Source organism: Berghia stephanieae, chromosome 1 (assembly GCF_034508935.2).
Source record: "Berghia stephanieae isolate SIO BIC M18660-M18661 chromosome 1, UCSD_Bste_1.3, whole genome shotgun sequence".
Taxonomy (NCBI): Eukaryota; Metazoa; Mollusca; class Gastropoda; order Nudibranchia; family Aeolidiidae; genus Berghia; species Berghia stephanieae.
The window spans coordinates 87,027,213-87,044,395 of record NC_088360.1 but is presented as its reverse complement, the minus strand read 5'-3'; the positions used below and the strand labels follow the sequence as shown (position 1 = coordinate 87,044,395).

The 17,183-nt window shown below is 34.8% G+C and overlaps 1 protein-coding gene across 2 annotated transcripts in view; it reads left to right on the top strand.

The window, feature by feature from the left end:
* The window catches only part of LOC144960355 (uncharacterized), a 196,496-nt gene extending 183,133 nt beyond the window's left edge, over positions 1-13,363 (top strand). For both annotated transcript variants that reach the window (XM_078893439.1, XM_078893446.1), the window contains exons 12-13: positions 4,764-4,969; positions 11,908-13,363. In XM_078893439.1, coding sequence (XP_078749565.1) covers positions 4,764-4,969; positions 11,908-12,030 — 329 coding nt within the window. In that variant the 3' untranslated portion in view covers positions 12,031-13,363. The remainder of the gene's footprint in view (positions 1-4,763; positions 4,970-11,907) is intronic.
* The last annotated feature ends 3,820 nt before the right edge of the window (positions 13,364-17,183 follow it).

Genomic DNA, 17,183 nt, shown 5'->3' with positions numbered 1-17,183 from the left:
AAGAGCTGCTGGCATGTTCTTTATCAGATGCAGCGGATCTTATTATAAGCTCGCTTCGAATATTTCATCTTTTGATTGTTTGCGACTGTTATGTTTTGCATTTGTCTTTGTAGGTGTGTCTGAGTGTGTTTGTGTGTGTTTTATGTGTGTATATGTTTAGAATTCTAATGGCACTTCCTAAATCTTTCTTTTCGAAGATCCTGCTTCGCTTTGTTACAAGGAGGAAACAGAACAGACTAATAAATCGATCAACGTTTAGACCTCCCTTTGTTGCCTTCATGACATCATATCCTTTGACCTCACTGAGATTCTAGCCCAAGAATTTCTTTCATTTACTGTGTGTGTATGTCATTAATAAACTTTTATAGTATACAGCGAAAGCCCATACAGCTGGTGCTTATCACGGTCTTAGTGGCGTGAAACGGAGAGAAGCAGTTGCAAGATATCGCAAAGAACTACACTCCAGAATAAAACAGGCCAGGCTACCAAATCGCCGATGGGCAGGCATTGAACGTGGGGGGGGGGGGGGGGGGGGGAGGTGAAAAAAATCCTGGGAAATGTCCCTTTGCTTGTGAGGCGAGTGTTCTCTAGAGTGTTATCTAGAGCAATTTCCACTAAACATGCTCAAAGCGCTTTACGAAGGGTCCCTATCTTACAGCAACACTTAACATGAAGGGCGAGACATGACATCTGCAAGGCGATGTTACAATTTTTTTCGACAAACAGATCGCTGTTAACGGCCGAATACTCATTTTACACTTGTGTACGGTGAGATAATGTTAGTAAATAGTCCTTTCAAAGAACTGCGCCGCTCAGAGCGGGAGTCGAACCCGGGACCGACCCACCGGTTTGAAATCGAGTGCCATACCACAGGGCCACAAAGCCGCACTACTATCAACTGAGCTAACGCGACCACCGTCCAGATAATGGCTGGCAAAGACAATGCTATAAACAATAGCACGACGTCAACCTCAATCTTTTAAAGAAATTAGACATCTCTACTAGCCTGACCTCACCTTCCATCGACCAAGAGATGGATTGGCAGACTCATTAACCATTTGCCATACTTTGACAAAACACTCTTTTTAAAAAAGGCCAGAAATATTTTACTACGACTTCAAATTGTCAAAAGTCACAAACATGAGACTTCCTTTTGAGAATTTTGGACAAGTTTTAAATGATCGATATTTAAAGCAAAATATTTCTGACCAAATAGAAAGGAAGATGTTTCCTCAATGTCCGGTAACAAAAGGTATATCATACCATGGCCACCTAGCAATGATGAGATGAGATAAGGACTTTGATGCTGTCATTTAGAAAGTAAGAACATGACAAGTCGCTCAATGATCCTCTTACAAAGTGATATAAACAGAGATTTCCATCTTAACAGACGTCCTTCATCCAGGTAGAACACAACAGATCGTCGTTGACGATCCCAGGTCAATCAGTCATTGGCCCCATACAACAATAGAAATTAATCAGATATTAAATATAATGTATGGAATGACAATTTAGTTAATGTCGTGGGTTTGATGGGGGCGTAAATGTAAAATTGACGCATGTTGGTGTTATGGGTTCTAGTGGCATTGTAGGTTACTATTCAAATTTTAAATTCGAGGGAGGAAAACGCTTTAAATCAATTATTCTAGAAAAAATGAAATTTTTATAGCAAGCATATTTGTCAGTTCAATGTATAATTTGATATAGTGACCGTGATCGTTGCATGTAATGTACATTCCTGTTTAACGAGAGGTACTTTCAAATTTATACATCAGGGATTTTAAAATTGTGTCAAACGAATATTTATGGGTGGGGTTGTTCCAGACCTCCCATAGCGGGCAAGGAGGTACTTACTGTGTCTTCTATCCCGCTAAATATGTTTTCCAATTTGCTTTCTGTCTTTGTCTTGGAATGAGATTACTTGGTTTTGCCCTGGCCTTGGCCGTAGTTATTGTTTGGGGAGATTTTTTAAACTTGTAAATCATCTCTACGTTATGTATTGTTATGTCTATTATTTTGAATGTATAATGTAAGCATTTTAGTGTGTTCCTCTTAGTGGGATCTAGTGCTGGTGTATGGGTGAGACATTAATGTGATCTCAAACTAAGTACATTGATGGTGTGCTCTTGGAATCTACACCTTTTCCCTCTTTGAACCCCGCACTCCCCTTTGTCTTACTTTTTTCTAAAGTCCTTTTTTTTATACATCTAGAATCTTTTCACTATCCAATTTTCTTCCTTTTTACTGGCGCTGATATGGCCTAAATGTGTTGCAAGCACTGTAAAACCCGTAAAAACAAAACAAAACAAACGAATATTTCACAATTTCTCTGACCCAAGCTTTTTGCATTAAGCAGCTTTTCAAAAAATACAATGTAAACGTACTATGGTCTTTTTTCAAGAGTTGCGTTGAATGACATTTTCTCCCAAAAAATGTAGACTTTCCTTTAATTTTTGTCTTTAAGATATTCCAATGAGAATTAATGCAACTCATTCATATACTTACCATATTTAGCTAACAAAACAATTATATAATTATTGAAAGTAACTCACAAACTTAGAATCTCAGTTTATATCTTCCCCCACTGGATACACACAGGACTGTATTCTCTCCTAATATGTCTGCAATACGATATTTCATCATTTCCCTGAATAAAAGTTTGAAGACTGCTCAGATCTAGTATATGATTATTTTATTATCTTTTCTTAAGTAATCGTCACGTGACTTGATTGAATTTAATTCTGTCACACAGAAATAAATGACCTTAAATGATGGGTGCATTTTACCAGGTCTGATAAGTAATCGAAAGCAGTTATGGGCTTGTTATAGTATCGTTTTGGTGGAGAATATTTTTCATTGTTTTGAGGTTATTTCCATGACAACAATGAGACCAAAACGATCTGGGTTATCAAACCTACAACAAATAAGAACACCGGAAATGTATTCTGATCGTAGTCTGATGTCATTCTAAATTAATTAATTTGTAGACATCTCATATTCTGAGTTTCAATTTTAAATCCTAAGATATTAGTATCTGAAAGCTATTTGCTGAAAATAAAGATCATTTGCATCGAAAATTGTTTGGGCATGGGATTGCATTTTCGGGTTGCATATCTCCTCCATCCCTTTCTTTTTTTCATTCATTGTCTTACATTTCCCCCTGGTAAAATGGAAATTTTAAAACAAATAATTAATACACAATGAAACGGCATTGTTCATTGGTTATTATGTTGACCAAAGTTCTGTGCAAACAAGTGTCAAGCATTGATTTTGGGCTTTAAAGTATTATATTACTCAAGGTTTCTACCGGTTTTCAAACTACCCTCCAGTCACAATGGCTGATTTACAATCGTTCTTTCAATAATATCATTAGACGCAATACCATAAAGTATTCATCCAGTATAATTTCCTTCATATGTCAGTTCATTTCAATAAATATTTGTTTTGTTCTTTATTATTCCATTTCCGATTTTTTAAACAACAAATTTGAAAAGATGAAAAGGATCCTACTATCTAAAAGGAAATGTCACAGAGACGAAGGTTGGAAATGTTTATATTCATCAATGGGTTGTTTTAAAAGGATTTTATGTTGTTAGTTTGTTTGTTTTTGCTTCCATTTTCTATATACAATTTCAAAATGAAACCATTTATACGAGTACCACTTGCGTTGAAAAGAATAAAAAGATTATCATGAATTGAGTGATATGTAATAATCGGGGTAAAAACATGCCATTATGTCCTGTCCTTAATTCAACACAATTAACCATTCACGGTTAAGTCTGATTTACCTGGAATTATGGATACTATGTATAGCAATAACAGCGCTGACTTTGTTAAAATGAGTTGGTCTACAATTAAAACTAGATAGGAGAAATCAACAAACGACAATGAAAAAATTATATATGGGACAATTTTATGACAATTTAAGCCTAAGAGAAATGTAATGTTGTGTTCAATCTCACACTTCTCAAAAAGTTCCACCCAAACACAGGATCTCCAGTCAACTTTATACGTATACCCGATATTATGGTATACACAGTTCGTAACATCAACTATTGTTTTCCTTTAATAAATGTGTGCGGCTATGTGGTCTTGTGACACTCGCTTTCGGATCGGATGGTCCAGGGTTCGAGCCTCGTGCGGCGCATAGTTGAGTCCTTGGAAAAGCCTCTTTACTCCCATTCTCTCACCGTGCCCAGGTGTAAAATGAATACCTGGCCGTTGTCTGTCCGGAAAAAAATTTATATTATCGTCAAACAGGCTTCATGCCTCGTTCTACATGTTACGAGTTGATGTTGGTCAGGGACCATTTGTAAATCGCTTTGAGCACGTTTAGTGGATATTACGCCATATAAAAGTTTAAGTTTGAATTCCAAGAGCACCGGATCATTTTGACAGATTGCAAAACATTTGGCATTGTTCTGAGTAGATATATTAATCAGTCAATTGGCGTACTCTGGAAAACATGTATTTTAAAATTTGGCCAGAAAACTCGTCCTTCAAATATCGATCAATTTAAATGACTCTCATCTTGGCAAAAACTCTCAAACCGGGGACCCTACGAGAAATATTTCTCTGCCATCTATCTGGGTTTTTTTTAAGTGGTGTATTTACATTTTTATTGTTTTTTTTTAGTTAAAGAAGGGTTTTGATCCGTGTTTGCAGCGCGTGTTTGGTAGTTTGTTCTCTTCCGAAGCTGTTAGTTTTATTTCTTGATCCGTGTATCAAGTTTTTTAAAATTGATTTTTTAATTTTATTTTCAGATCCATATGTGAAGGTTGAAATGTACGTCAATGGTATACGTGAGAGCAAGAACAAATGTAAAGTCCGCCAAAATACACAGGACCCCGTATGGCATCACCAGGTCGTCTTTGAGGTCAATCGAGAGAATCCTAAACTTTTGGGTCACGTGTTTGTGTTCCACGTGTTGCACAAGGACATGATGACAGGAGTTCATAAAATAGGACAGGTAATAATCAATGTTTTCAGTGTTTTCCTTTCTTGGTGGCTTAAGAGTGCTTAAAAAATAAAATTCCTTTTATTCATCCCATAGGGGAGATTTGTCTCCAGGGTCTATTCCAAGGGAAGACTGGAATAACCCATGCCTCAGCCGCAGTGCAGCGCTGCAAATTGAGCTAGGGCGAGGTGACTTGCTCAAGGCCACACAGCGCAGCTGCGGGTGATCGAACTTGGTACCTTTCGGGTATGAAGCAAAGACCGTACCGCTGAGTCGCGCTGCACCCCTTAAAAAAATAAAATTACGATTAAAAAGGAAGATAAACAACCAACGATTTATATATCCTCTATTTTCCCAATAAGCTTATTCAATATCAAGGTTGCTTCTGCGTCAATAAAACCATCTGACGAAATCCACCGAGGGTTTCAACGCCTTTAGCATTGAATCATGAGATTCTCTAGTATCCATCGATTTATCTAAGCCTTTGATTTATGTTGGATGTTGTTGATACATTGTTTGGAACGACAAGGAGATTAGGTCGTGACCTCTATTGTTGACCACGCCCAACAGCCACAGATATACAGAAATTATTTTAACATCCATGCCGACAGCGTAATGCTCAAGGGCAAATACTAAAGTAACGAAGAAAGGAAAATATATCAATGCCAGTCATTTCCATGATTGTAATTCAATAAGAAATAACCCTACCAAATTAAAGTGACAATTGACAAAGTTGCTATGCTTGAGTAGGAGACAAATTATTTAGCTGAAATACTACTTTTTTATTGAGACAATTTTAAGATCTTATAAAGATGTCTCATACGTAGAAAAAGGAGGAAGCTGGCAATGTGGCACAGGGATAAGGCATATTTATATATATATATATGGGGGGGGGGGGGGTGGCCGAGTGGTTAAGGCATTGTACTGTAACCCGGATGACCCGGGTTCGAGCCCCGCTTCAGGCACTTTCGTTTTTTTTTTCTTGAGCAAGATTATTAACCCCCAATTTGCTCACTTGGACAACATGGGTGATTCCTGTAGACATCAGACATCTTGTTTGATGAGTTATCTATATTCCTTCGTGGAATGCCAAGGCGACGGTATCTTATGATATCGTGGCCTAAAAGGCATAATTTATATATATATATATATATATATATATATATATATATATATATATATATATATATATATTTATTTATATTTATATGCATATATTTTTTTTCTGAGCAGACCTTAAAACAAAATTCCCATGAGATGAATGAAGGAAATGTATTTAGATACGTGACATCCATTTCGTCATATCTTAACATTTATTTTCACAACTCTTCAAATCTTTCTGTTTTGAAAGAAAGCACCGGCAGCGTTCGGATTTTCTGGGCAGGACCTGAATGATGTAAAAGAACAAAAACAAGACTACCTATATCCACCAGCAGATTTATATTACTGGATAAGAATAAGCCCCCCCCCCCCCCGCCTTGCCCCAACTCGTCAAAACACCATGCAATTAAATACTAAATAACAGTAGAGGCGAATGAAAACCCCTAACTACGACGACGACCACCACCACCACCGCCACTGGATTTAGATTGCTATATTATGATGGATGTTTTTCTTCTTCCAGATCCCCTCTAATCCTGCCCCAAACAAAAGCTAGTGACGCACATCCTCTCTACTTTCATTTTCATTTTTCTTTCTTTCTAGCTTAACCAGTTAACTGACGGATTCTGGAAAAACGCATGTTTAAACATTTGAAGAGAAAAATCGTCCTTCAAATTTAGATCGATTTAAAACGACCCTCGTCTTGACAAAAATTCCCAAGCCTGGTACTTCGCAAAGTCGCGGGTTTGAGACTTTTTGCCATGATGAGGATCATTTAAATCGATCGGTATTTGACGGATGAGTTTTCTGGCCAAATTTTTCAATACGAGTTTTTCCAGAGTCCGGCAGTTAACTGGTTAACAAGCCTCTTTCTAAACAAATAAGGCAACGTAACCATCGATCTCAATCAGATTTCCCCACACCTACCCTGTCCCGTTTTCTCACCGACGACGACGACGACCACAACACAACTCCATCTCTCCCCTCCTCTCCCTCTTCCTCTGTTGTTACTATACTAAAGAATATTATTATAGAAAAGCAAACGGATTTATGGGTTGGTCGACACTGTGATGACGTCATTACTGGCCATTTTGAGATGACAGGACTTCATCGATGTCGCATGTCCTCTTCACACAGCAGGCTCCTCTCTCTTTTTAAAAAGAAATAATTACCTCGTTTTAGATATCTGGACACAAGTTCGCAGTCTGTAATGACACATACAACACAGCAATAATTGCTCGGCTTTTATTCGTGTTCTTTAATGTAAATAGTCCCGAACTCCCACCCACCCTCTTATTGTCATCATGGGTACTTTTATCAGTATTCGATATAGAATTGTGGAGGGGCTGTAAAAAATAAGTTTTTATGTAATGTAAGGTATAAACCAACTCGGTGCCTTGATTTATAAAGGTTTCAGAATAGTACATAGTTCTACAGATAGCCCAAGGACGAAGAAGATCGACATAATGAAATGGGTTGCCTTTTGTTTTTATCATGAAATAACAATGCTATCTGGAGTAATGCGTAGATGTTCGTAGTCATTAAGTCCAATGACAGGTTTCGACCAAACGACCAACGTTTCCGTTTCGACCAAACGGATATGATTATTGTTAAAGACATACAACTTCTACACTTTTTAAATTAAGGAAATTTTAATCTAATTGGACAAATTTGTCATTGCTCTTTTCATAATAAAGTTTCTGAAATCAAGTAAAGAGTAGAGAAACCCATAATAATAATAATAATAATGATAATAATAATAATAATAATAATAATAATGATAATAATAATAATGAATAATAATAATAATATAATAATAATAATAATAATAATAATAATAATAATAATAATAATAATATGATGATGATAATAATAATAATAATGATAATAATAATAATAATAATAATAATAATAATAATAATAATAATAATAATAATAATAATGATAATAATAATATATAATAATAATAATGATAATAATAATAATAATAATAATAATAATAATAATAATAATAATAATAATAATAATAATAATAATAATAATAATAATAATGTATATACATATATAATATTTCATTCATGCACCAAGGTGAACATTTTTCTACAATACATCTGTTCTAGAAGAAAGATCAAATAAAAGACACGAAGATCATGACTCAAAATAGTAAAGTTCCATGACAAGTGTACGTTCTCTGGGAAAATTGTAGAACTCCCATTCCTCCAAAGTTTATTTAAGACAATTCACTAATGGAGCATATCGTACTCAAATCACAGAATATTACAAAAACATTACAAATCGAGATAATGATTGGATTAATCGTTTTATAAACACGTCCAACCCACACCTTGATTTCGGATCTTCACACTCAAAAAATAGATTTTGGTGAAATCCCAAACACTATATATACCATGATTGCCTGTTTATAGACAGAACGATATTGACGCCACTTAGCTGTTTCTTATCATTTTTAGCCAGCTTTTTATGAGTAGTTCTCATTGTATTCATCAGACTATAAACGTTAAAGGTTACACATTATTTTGAGTTTGTACGTTGTTTTCAGCTGACGGATGTTACGAGGTTTTATTTGTACGAAACGCGCTAATAGCATCAGTTGTCCGGTCACATTTTGCCTTCCACACCATACATAATATTGTTTCAACGTTCACTTTAACGGCTTCAATCACAACCATCGTTGCGCAATAAAGTTTGAATCGAGGATTTATTACAAATGTTGGGTAATTTTCCTACTTAAAAAATCGGACTTAGTTTTTAGTGCCGTAAAAAATTATTCTAGAAAGATTTAATCGCTATTTTTGTTGATTCACTAACTACAGAGGTATAAATTAGATTATATTTATTTCCTCTTTTACCTCGTCTAATCAACCATAGCAAAAATAAATGGTATAACTTCTTTAATGTAAACTTCATAATCAAGTAGAGTATTGTAGTGTTGGTTGGAAAACCTAAACAAAGGTTTGGTGCGTTGTAAGAAATAAAGAACTTTCCGAGGTATGATACACATCAATAATTTTAATCTGTGTGTGTTTAACAATGCTGATTTGAAACCATTTGGGTCTGAAGTATGCCCAATATCCAGATAAAAGATAGATTTTTAAAAAGGGAAAAAGAAATGACCCGAAAACGGAAATCGGATGAACTATCAATACGTGACGGGTTTAATCGTGGTTATCAAACAAGAACATTAAAACGTAACGAATAATTTGCAACGTTCTGATCCAACCATTGCAATGTCAAAATGAATAGAATAGTATCGTTATGTAACTAATCAATTGTTTTATTACCAGAGATTTCAAGAGAACATTCGATTCAGTATCTAATATGAAGCCAGCTGAATGACTTAATGGGTGATTTGTTCATTTATTGACATTGGAGCAATGGCTAGGGTATTCTTCGTTTTACTAATGTGTAGATATTACACTCTGTTGGATAATTTGTGAGAATAATTAAATTGTCTGTTATCGATTGCAAAATAAAAGGATATATTTTTAAATTTTTCATTCAAGCGTTAGATTACAGCTAATTGACAATAAACATTCAAACAAAAAGAGAAAACAAGGATGGTCAGAGTTAGGTTGTCAATACTGCCAAAGCTATCTGACAAAACATTTTTTTCCCTTTTTCAACTTTTATTCCAAACGTCGATTGATTCAAAACGGCATTCCAACTTCTTTAAGGGCTCAAATCTGAGAGACTTCAATAATGTTTAACAACGAGACTTTCTGACAGTTGTGGATCTTCTGAATCAATCGATATTTAGGATAAAAGATTTCCAGCCAAAATGCGCTTAATGTGTTTTGAGAGAGTACGGCAAAATAGACTGATTCGTCGGACAATAACTCAATTAACTCCTTTCAGTGCTTAAATACTCAATAACTCCACAATGTCTCTTGGTACTGGTAAAGAAAAAGTGGAATGATTTATCGTGTTAACACTGGTCCGTCTTTCTAGACTCGGTATAATCATGTTATGAAGTGGTAACTCCAACTCCCATCGCCTGTAAATGGAAAACCTATATAAAAAGGCGACGTAATTCTTAAAGAAAGACCATTTACTCTAATATTTAATCACGAATTTAGAAAGCATCCACTTAGGCTGTGTGATCATTGTAAGCCTTGCTCTTTTTTTCTTTTTTAACGAACTTCATCGTTTTAGTACCTTGGTCTAGGTGATATCTGAAGGAAAAAAAACTTTGTTAAAGACCATATCCGTATTAAAAGGTAAATGGGAACTTTTAATTTACGTTTAACAAACCGGGAATCATACTGGTTTAGTAAATAGCTGGGTGGCTAATATGCAGAACTTATGTACGTCCAGGTACCTAAACCTTTCTCATGTTCGGTCGTTTACGGATGCTTTGAGAATGAAGATCGTTTTGCGAATAGGATTACATACCTCAAATCAAGTTTAAAGTTTTATGATTGCTTGTTAGATTGTCTAACTGTTTCTTTAAAGTTTTTCTTTAAGATATTTTATTTATTATCGAAGTCGCTGTTTGGATGTCAAGTTCCGTATAGACAGTATGCGCTTGGTTAAGAAGCTCACAACATTGCCATCCGGAAGTATAACGGACCAACACACAAAACTATGTGTAACCTTGAACGTTTAAATCAATTAAATTAAACTAGCTAATACAGTTTAGTGAAAAGTACTCATAAACGCGGATGACAAAAAGCAATAACAAAGACATGAGTGACATCAAGTTCATACTATCTATAGATAAAGACAGAAAATGGGGGGAATGGAACCAAACTCTCAAAGCATGGGGGAAAACATCTCAATTTAATTAAAAGCAATGGCTTTTCTACCATTAACAGGCTAATGGCTGAACAATGGGTAGTCAGGTCGCTCTTTACGCTTTAAATACACCAGTGTTGAAACAGATCACTGGGGACGAGGGGGTATTGGTAGAAGGTAACAATAAACATTAGAAAATCCACAGAATCACATAAGATTTTGCAAAAGTAACATTAGATATATCCAGAGTTCGACTTTTAAAAATCAGCTGACGTCTAAATTACAATTTTTTTAAAAACAATCCATTTCTATATTTGATTTAGCAATTATATATATATATATATATATATATATATATATATATATATATATATATATATATATATTGTGTATGTGTGTATGTGTTTGTGTGTGTTGTATGTATATACTCCCTCCCTAAAAAGAAAACAAAGAAAAAACAAAAACAAACAAAAAAACCCCACAAAAACAAACTCAATAGTGATTTGGATAGCTGTGTGCGATGCAACCCGGTAACGACAAGGAACTGCCACTTTCCCTTTAACATGATTCATAATTCAAATGCAAATTTAGGTTATTTATTACTACAAAACATTTGTCAAATTATAGAATTTCCAACTTACAAAACCAGCGCTGCAGCACGCAGTGACCAGGATAAACACCTGGTCCAGGGACCCTTTGGTTCTGACATGAAGGACTTTTTTACTCCTATCATTGTGATTAACATAAAAAATCTATTCCATTTAAGCGAGTCTCTTCATCATTTGATATAATTCTGACAAAAAAAAGCCAGTCGACGTTGAGACTTTTACAAATATTGAGACATTTTAACCAGCCAGTTACCAATGCCACCTTATCACAACACAATGGTGTTCATCAATATAAAAAATACGAAACATTCAAAAATAATTTTAAATATAGTACCGTAGCACTGTGAACGGTTCTATTTTACTGGATTACATTTATTTTAATTTTTTTCTTGGAAATGATCATTTTGTCCTTACAAAATACAAACTCATGAGGTTTACATCTCTGCAACTATTTATATAATCACTATAACAATATTATCCTTCCAGGTTGACCTGGGCTGGTACAGTCACGGTGAACAGTTAGAACACTGGTACGAGATCATGGAACATCCACACAGAGCCACAGATAACTGGCACCCCATTATCAAGACAGGAAAAATCTCCAGTTGACCATGGAGCTAGTCTTGCTGTTACGACGACGGACTCCTCTCTTGCTGGAACTTGAAAGTGAATTGATTTGAAATGGATTATTGTTGTACTCATTTAAATTATGATTGGATTGTCTCAACCAGTATAGGAAAGTTCCAGAAAAAGATCCCCAGTAATACTGACCTAATAAAATTCCGTTTCAAAGAAATGAAATGAATAGAATTTTCATAACACTATTTCTGCCACTTGATTTCAGTTTGTTGAAGTTATTTCTTGTTAATATTGTTATTGTTAATTCCATGACTTGTGCTGCAAAATCTCGATTCCCTTTGTCTATGTCATGTTATTACTGTTCAAGCCTTCCCCTAATAATATAAGAGGCTTGACGTTGAGATTAATATTAGTATTATTACGTCACACCCGACGTTCACTGTCTCGTTGTTTCGTTATTTATACAAAAACCATAAAGATAAAAGCGATTATATGATTAACATACACCTCTTGACAAACCATTAAGAAATATCACATGTCTGGCTTGCAATAACGGATTAATGTTTCATTGATGACTGTATCTTTCTTGAGCATGAACCGTGTATTTATCATTAAATCTTTTGGACTTCGTAACCAGAGACAAATATTGCTCTAGTCAAACAACAAGTATCTGAGGGGACAATATCCTTGCACGCAGCTTGAAAAATTGGAAAAAATTGGCTCGACCCAGGCCTCTCCCACTTTCGTTTTGCTCGAGTTGTACTAAAAAGAACTAAACCCTAGAGCAAGCCCTAATGCTCAGGCCTCGTCTCAAATCGGTCAACCATAGCTCCGCTGTTTTCGCCTGCGAAATGGATGACTGAATACGAAACACGGATACAACTGAGTGAAACGTGTCCAGCACTCTGGAAATAATCCTACACAATCGACAGCCATTTCGAACAAATTGAGGTTTCAGAGCTAGATCCTCGTTCGTGATTCTGGTCCAATTCAGAAAGGGGATGCAAAGACTAAACGATTTGAATTTGTCTACAATGAAGACAACTCTTATTTGAATCACTCATTCTATGTTGATAATAATCGGTACGGCTGCGGGGTAGCACAGCAAAATCAATATAAAAGTATCTATCATAACATGTTATAAAATAACATTTCTTTGATTTTCTCAAAATCGTTTTTAGAATCTCATTTAGCGCAACAATACATCTTAAAGATAATTATAAACATTAAACAAAAGAGTGAAGCATACATCATTGTTTCTGCCTGAAGTTATGAGTAATTAGAGGTTAGAGAGGAAAAATTTTTTAATCATAAAAGAAACGAAGAAAAACAAACAATAACATAAAATCCAACAAAAAACAAACACTTAACTCTACAAGACGATCGAGTGAAACAATAATTTGTAAGACAATCCAAATGTTTCGTAGATTGTCATTTGGTTATTTACACACAATTGTTCATTCTGGCATCGTAGAAAAGTTCGAAACAACTCTCACATATTACTGTTGTATAGCAGCTAATTGTTGGGAAATCACCTTCTCTAGATTGACATAAAAATTATGAAAACTTACTTGCTATATCATCACTGCAAAAATTCATTCAATGTGATATTATTGCTCTAAATGTTCATTTTTGTACATCGAAATGTCAAATATTTGCCAAAAAATTAAATCAATTAATCAATCAATCAATCAATCAATCTATCGGTTAATTGACTGATTGAGAATAATAATAATAATAATAATAATAATAATAATAATAATAATAATAATAATAATAATAATAATAATAATAACAATAACAATAACAATAACAATAATAATAAAATAATAATAATAATAATAATAATAATAATAATAATAATAATAAGAAGAAGAAGAAGAAGAAGAAGAAGAAGAAGAAGAAGAAGAAGAAGAAGAAGAAGAAGAAGAAGAAACAACTGCGTAGGTTATTGAAACTCTCTGACTTGTGTCGGAAAACGATTGAATACTCTTCGATTCCTTTATCCCACCTGAACACAACCCTAGAACCAATTAACGAGTTGTCAAGGATATGAACCGTTCCGTTTTCAGGTTATGATGCCGTTTTTAATCCCTCATTACGAACGCTGATGATCTGCTGATGTTTGATGATGTTTTTTTGTCTTCATCCAAATCGATTGTCCCATATTTTTAACAAAGATCTATCTAAATAATCTCAAACCTATTTTATAAAAATTGAAATGTAGAAAAAAACTTGGATGGTTTAAACTAAAGAAATGAACAAAAAATTCCATTTTGGAGAACTCCAATCCAATTGTATTGTTCTGATGTACTCTGGAAAAGAAACACAATTCATAATCGTTGGTCAGAAAACTCGTCCCTCAAATATCGGTCGATTGAAATCATCCTTATCTTGAAAAGAAACACAAACAAAATAAATAAATAAACCAAGTCGAGGGTCATTTTGAAGTTCCAGGATTGGGTTTTTTTTTTCAAAATGAGGGTCATGTCAATCGGTCAATGCTAATTAATATGAAGCGCGAGGGTTCTAGCGAAAATGGTTAAAATGTGTTTTTTGGGGTTTTTTTTCAGAGAACGGCAGTATTGTGGTGCTCTCAATTATGAATAATAGTCGCATCACACCATAATAGTGTTTGTATCTATTGTTGTTTCCATCTTGTATATACCGTATCATTGTTTCTGAAATAAAAAAGATAAATTAAAAAATAAAATGATCAAAATCTGTAATATTTAACCAGTTAACTGACGTACTTTAGAAAGATTTAGCGTATTTAGATATTTGTCCAGAAAACTCGATTTCAATTACCCTCATCTTGGTAAAATCTCTCAAACCTGGGACCTCGCGATGGTCATTTTAATCGATATTGATATTCGAAGGACAAGTTCTCTGGCCAAATTTTAAAAGACGCGTCTTTCTGAAGTTAACTGGTTAAAATGCCTAAAATGTTACTATTAATTTTCCTTTACTATGGCACACATTCATTTGTTTGTGTGGGTTATGATATTATAAATACTAGGGTTTTTTGTGTGTCTACTTTTCTCAATACCGCGATAGGAGTATAGAAAAATAATAATCGTAAACAAATGGCTCACAACGACGTGCACTTATTTGCAGGTCTGATAACCCAATGCCTTATGTCCTCATTGTTGTAAAGGAAATATCAAAAAATGACGCAAAATATTCTTCATTACAACAATGTTAAACTAGGCCTATAAGCGGGTTCGAATGTCAGACCTGCATATATGTATCGTCGCCCTACAACTATGTGAAACATTCTCGCATATACGTAGTTTTTTTTTTTTCCTTAGTGGATTTTATCTTTCCCGACCTATCAGATATTTCATTCTCAAGCCTAATCCTCTAATCATGATATCAATCAATCTTGAAATGAGAGACGCTGGCCCTAAACCCTTCCATTCATTCCTGTAAGAAGTATACCTTCCTTTGTAAACTAATAAGGGCTTCGATAACCCAATTGATAGAGCATCAGGCTTACAAACAAAGCGACGGGCTTGGATCCTGGCTTGATTCGATGATTTTTTTGTTTATGGTCCTCTATTTTCCCAACAGTATTGGATAACACGGGTTCCCACATCTTATAGAAAACTCTTGTCCTTAGACGTGTGTCGTATCTAAAGGGTAGCAACCATTTCCTTCTGTTTGTTTTAAGTTACATAAACCGGTATAGTTCTTCCGTTCACTTTTTGATCTTCAAAATTAATTTGGAAGCAGTTAAGAAACGTTGAAAATGACCCAAGATTATATTGTTAATAATATGAAAAGTAACAGAAAGAGAACAAAATGGGCCAGATAAAGACAATATACAGTTGAATTTATATATTTATAAAATCATTGGCATTGGGCGGTGAAGAAGAGGAAAGGGTTAAGAACAACGGAAGGCAATGATGAAAAAATGGTATGTAATCGAAAAGGATGAAGGATGAGGAACAGAAGAAGAAGAAGAAGAAGAAGAAGAAGAAGAAGAAGAAGAAGAAGAAGAAGAAGGAGACAGAAAGAAAAGAAGCAGGAGCGAGAAAAGGATACGTTTGAGTAGAGGAGAATGAGACGACGATGGGGGATAGAAGGATGAGTAGAGTTTAAAAAATAATCCCTGAGCGAAATTGCTTTGCCGAGTGATAAAAATGACTATTAGAAAGAGATGAAGAATTCATTAACATTATATTCCTATGTGCTACCATGTACTATTAATGTCAATTTCATGATAAGTCTGTGTTGATGTCAAATAAAACTGGTTTCCATACACCACCAGAAGATCCCGATTCGTATACTTCGTCATGGTTGATTATGGCGAACTATTATACTTTTATTTTGTTTTCAATAGACATTGAATGTAACTTTTGTTAAAAGAGCTTCTAGCCAAAGCAATAAGTTGACTTTGCTAAAAATGAAAGTTTAATTTTGTGTTTCACTACCTATATCGCCAGTATCAGCACAGCCACCATTATTGCTATTATCGTCATTATTACAATTACTTCATGATATGAGTATAACCACCATAAATCTTAATTTTAATTTTTATCCTTTACATCGTCGTTATCTGCTGTTGTCATTATTATAACCATTTTCTCTTTCCTCCTCCTCATCATTATCATCATCATCATCATCATCGTCGTCGTCGTCGTCGTCATCATCATCATTACCACCAATATTATCTCATTATCATCATTCATCCTCACTGTGGTCGTCATAATCTTCATCGCGGTTGTCGTTATTGTCATCCTCTTTTTGTACTATTACCCTTGTTGTCATTATTAGCATTTAAACAACAATATTGCTACGACCCTTTACCTCATAAAATAACACACAGGACACCTTATATCATTACCAAGCATGCGGACTAAACCTTGTTCACATACAGACAAACACAAAACACAAACACACACATACACACACACACACACACACACACACACACAGACATACAGACAAGAACAGCAAAACAAAGAGATCTCTCATTAGCGAATTAAATTTAGTCCATAATAGCCTCGGCGGTGTCCTGTTCTGTTGATGAAGCGGGAAGACCCAAAGGATGTGTGAAGTACGAAGAACTGGAGAAGAGGCTCTTGAAAATCTCGATCATCGATCTCATCTTCTCAGTTAGATGGAGTGTCGGTCCGGCTCATGGCTCAGGGCTCGTGCGCACTGGACAATGCTGCCGT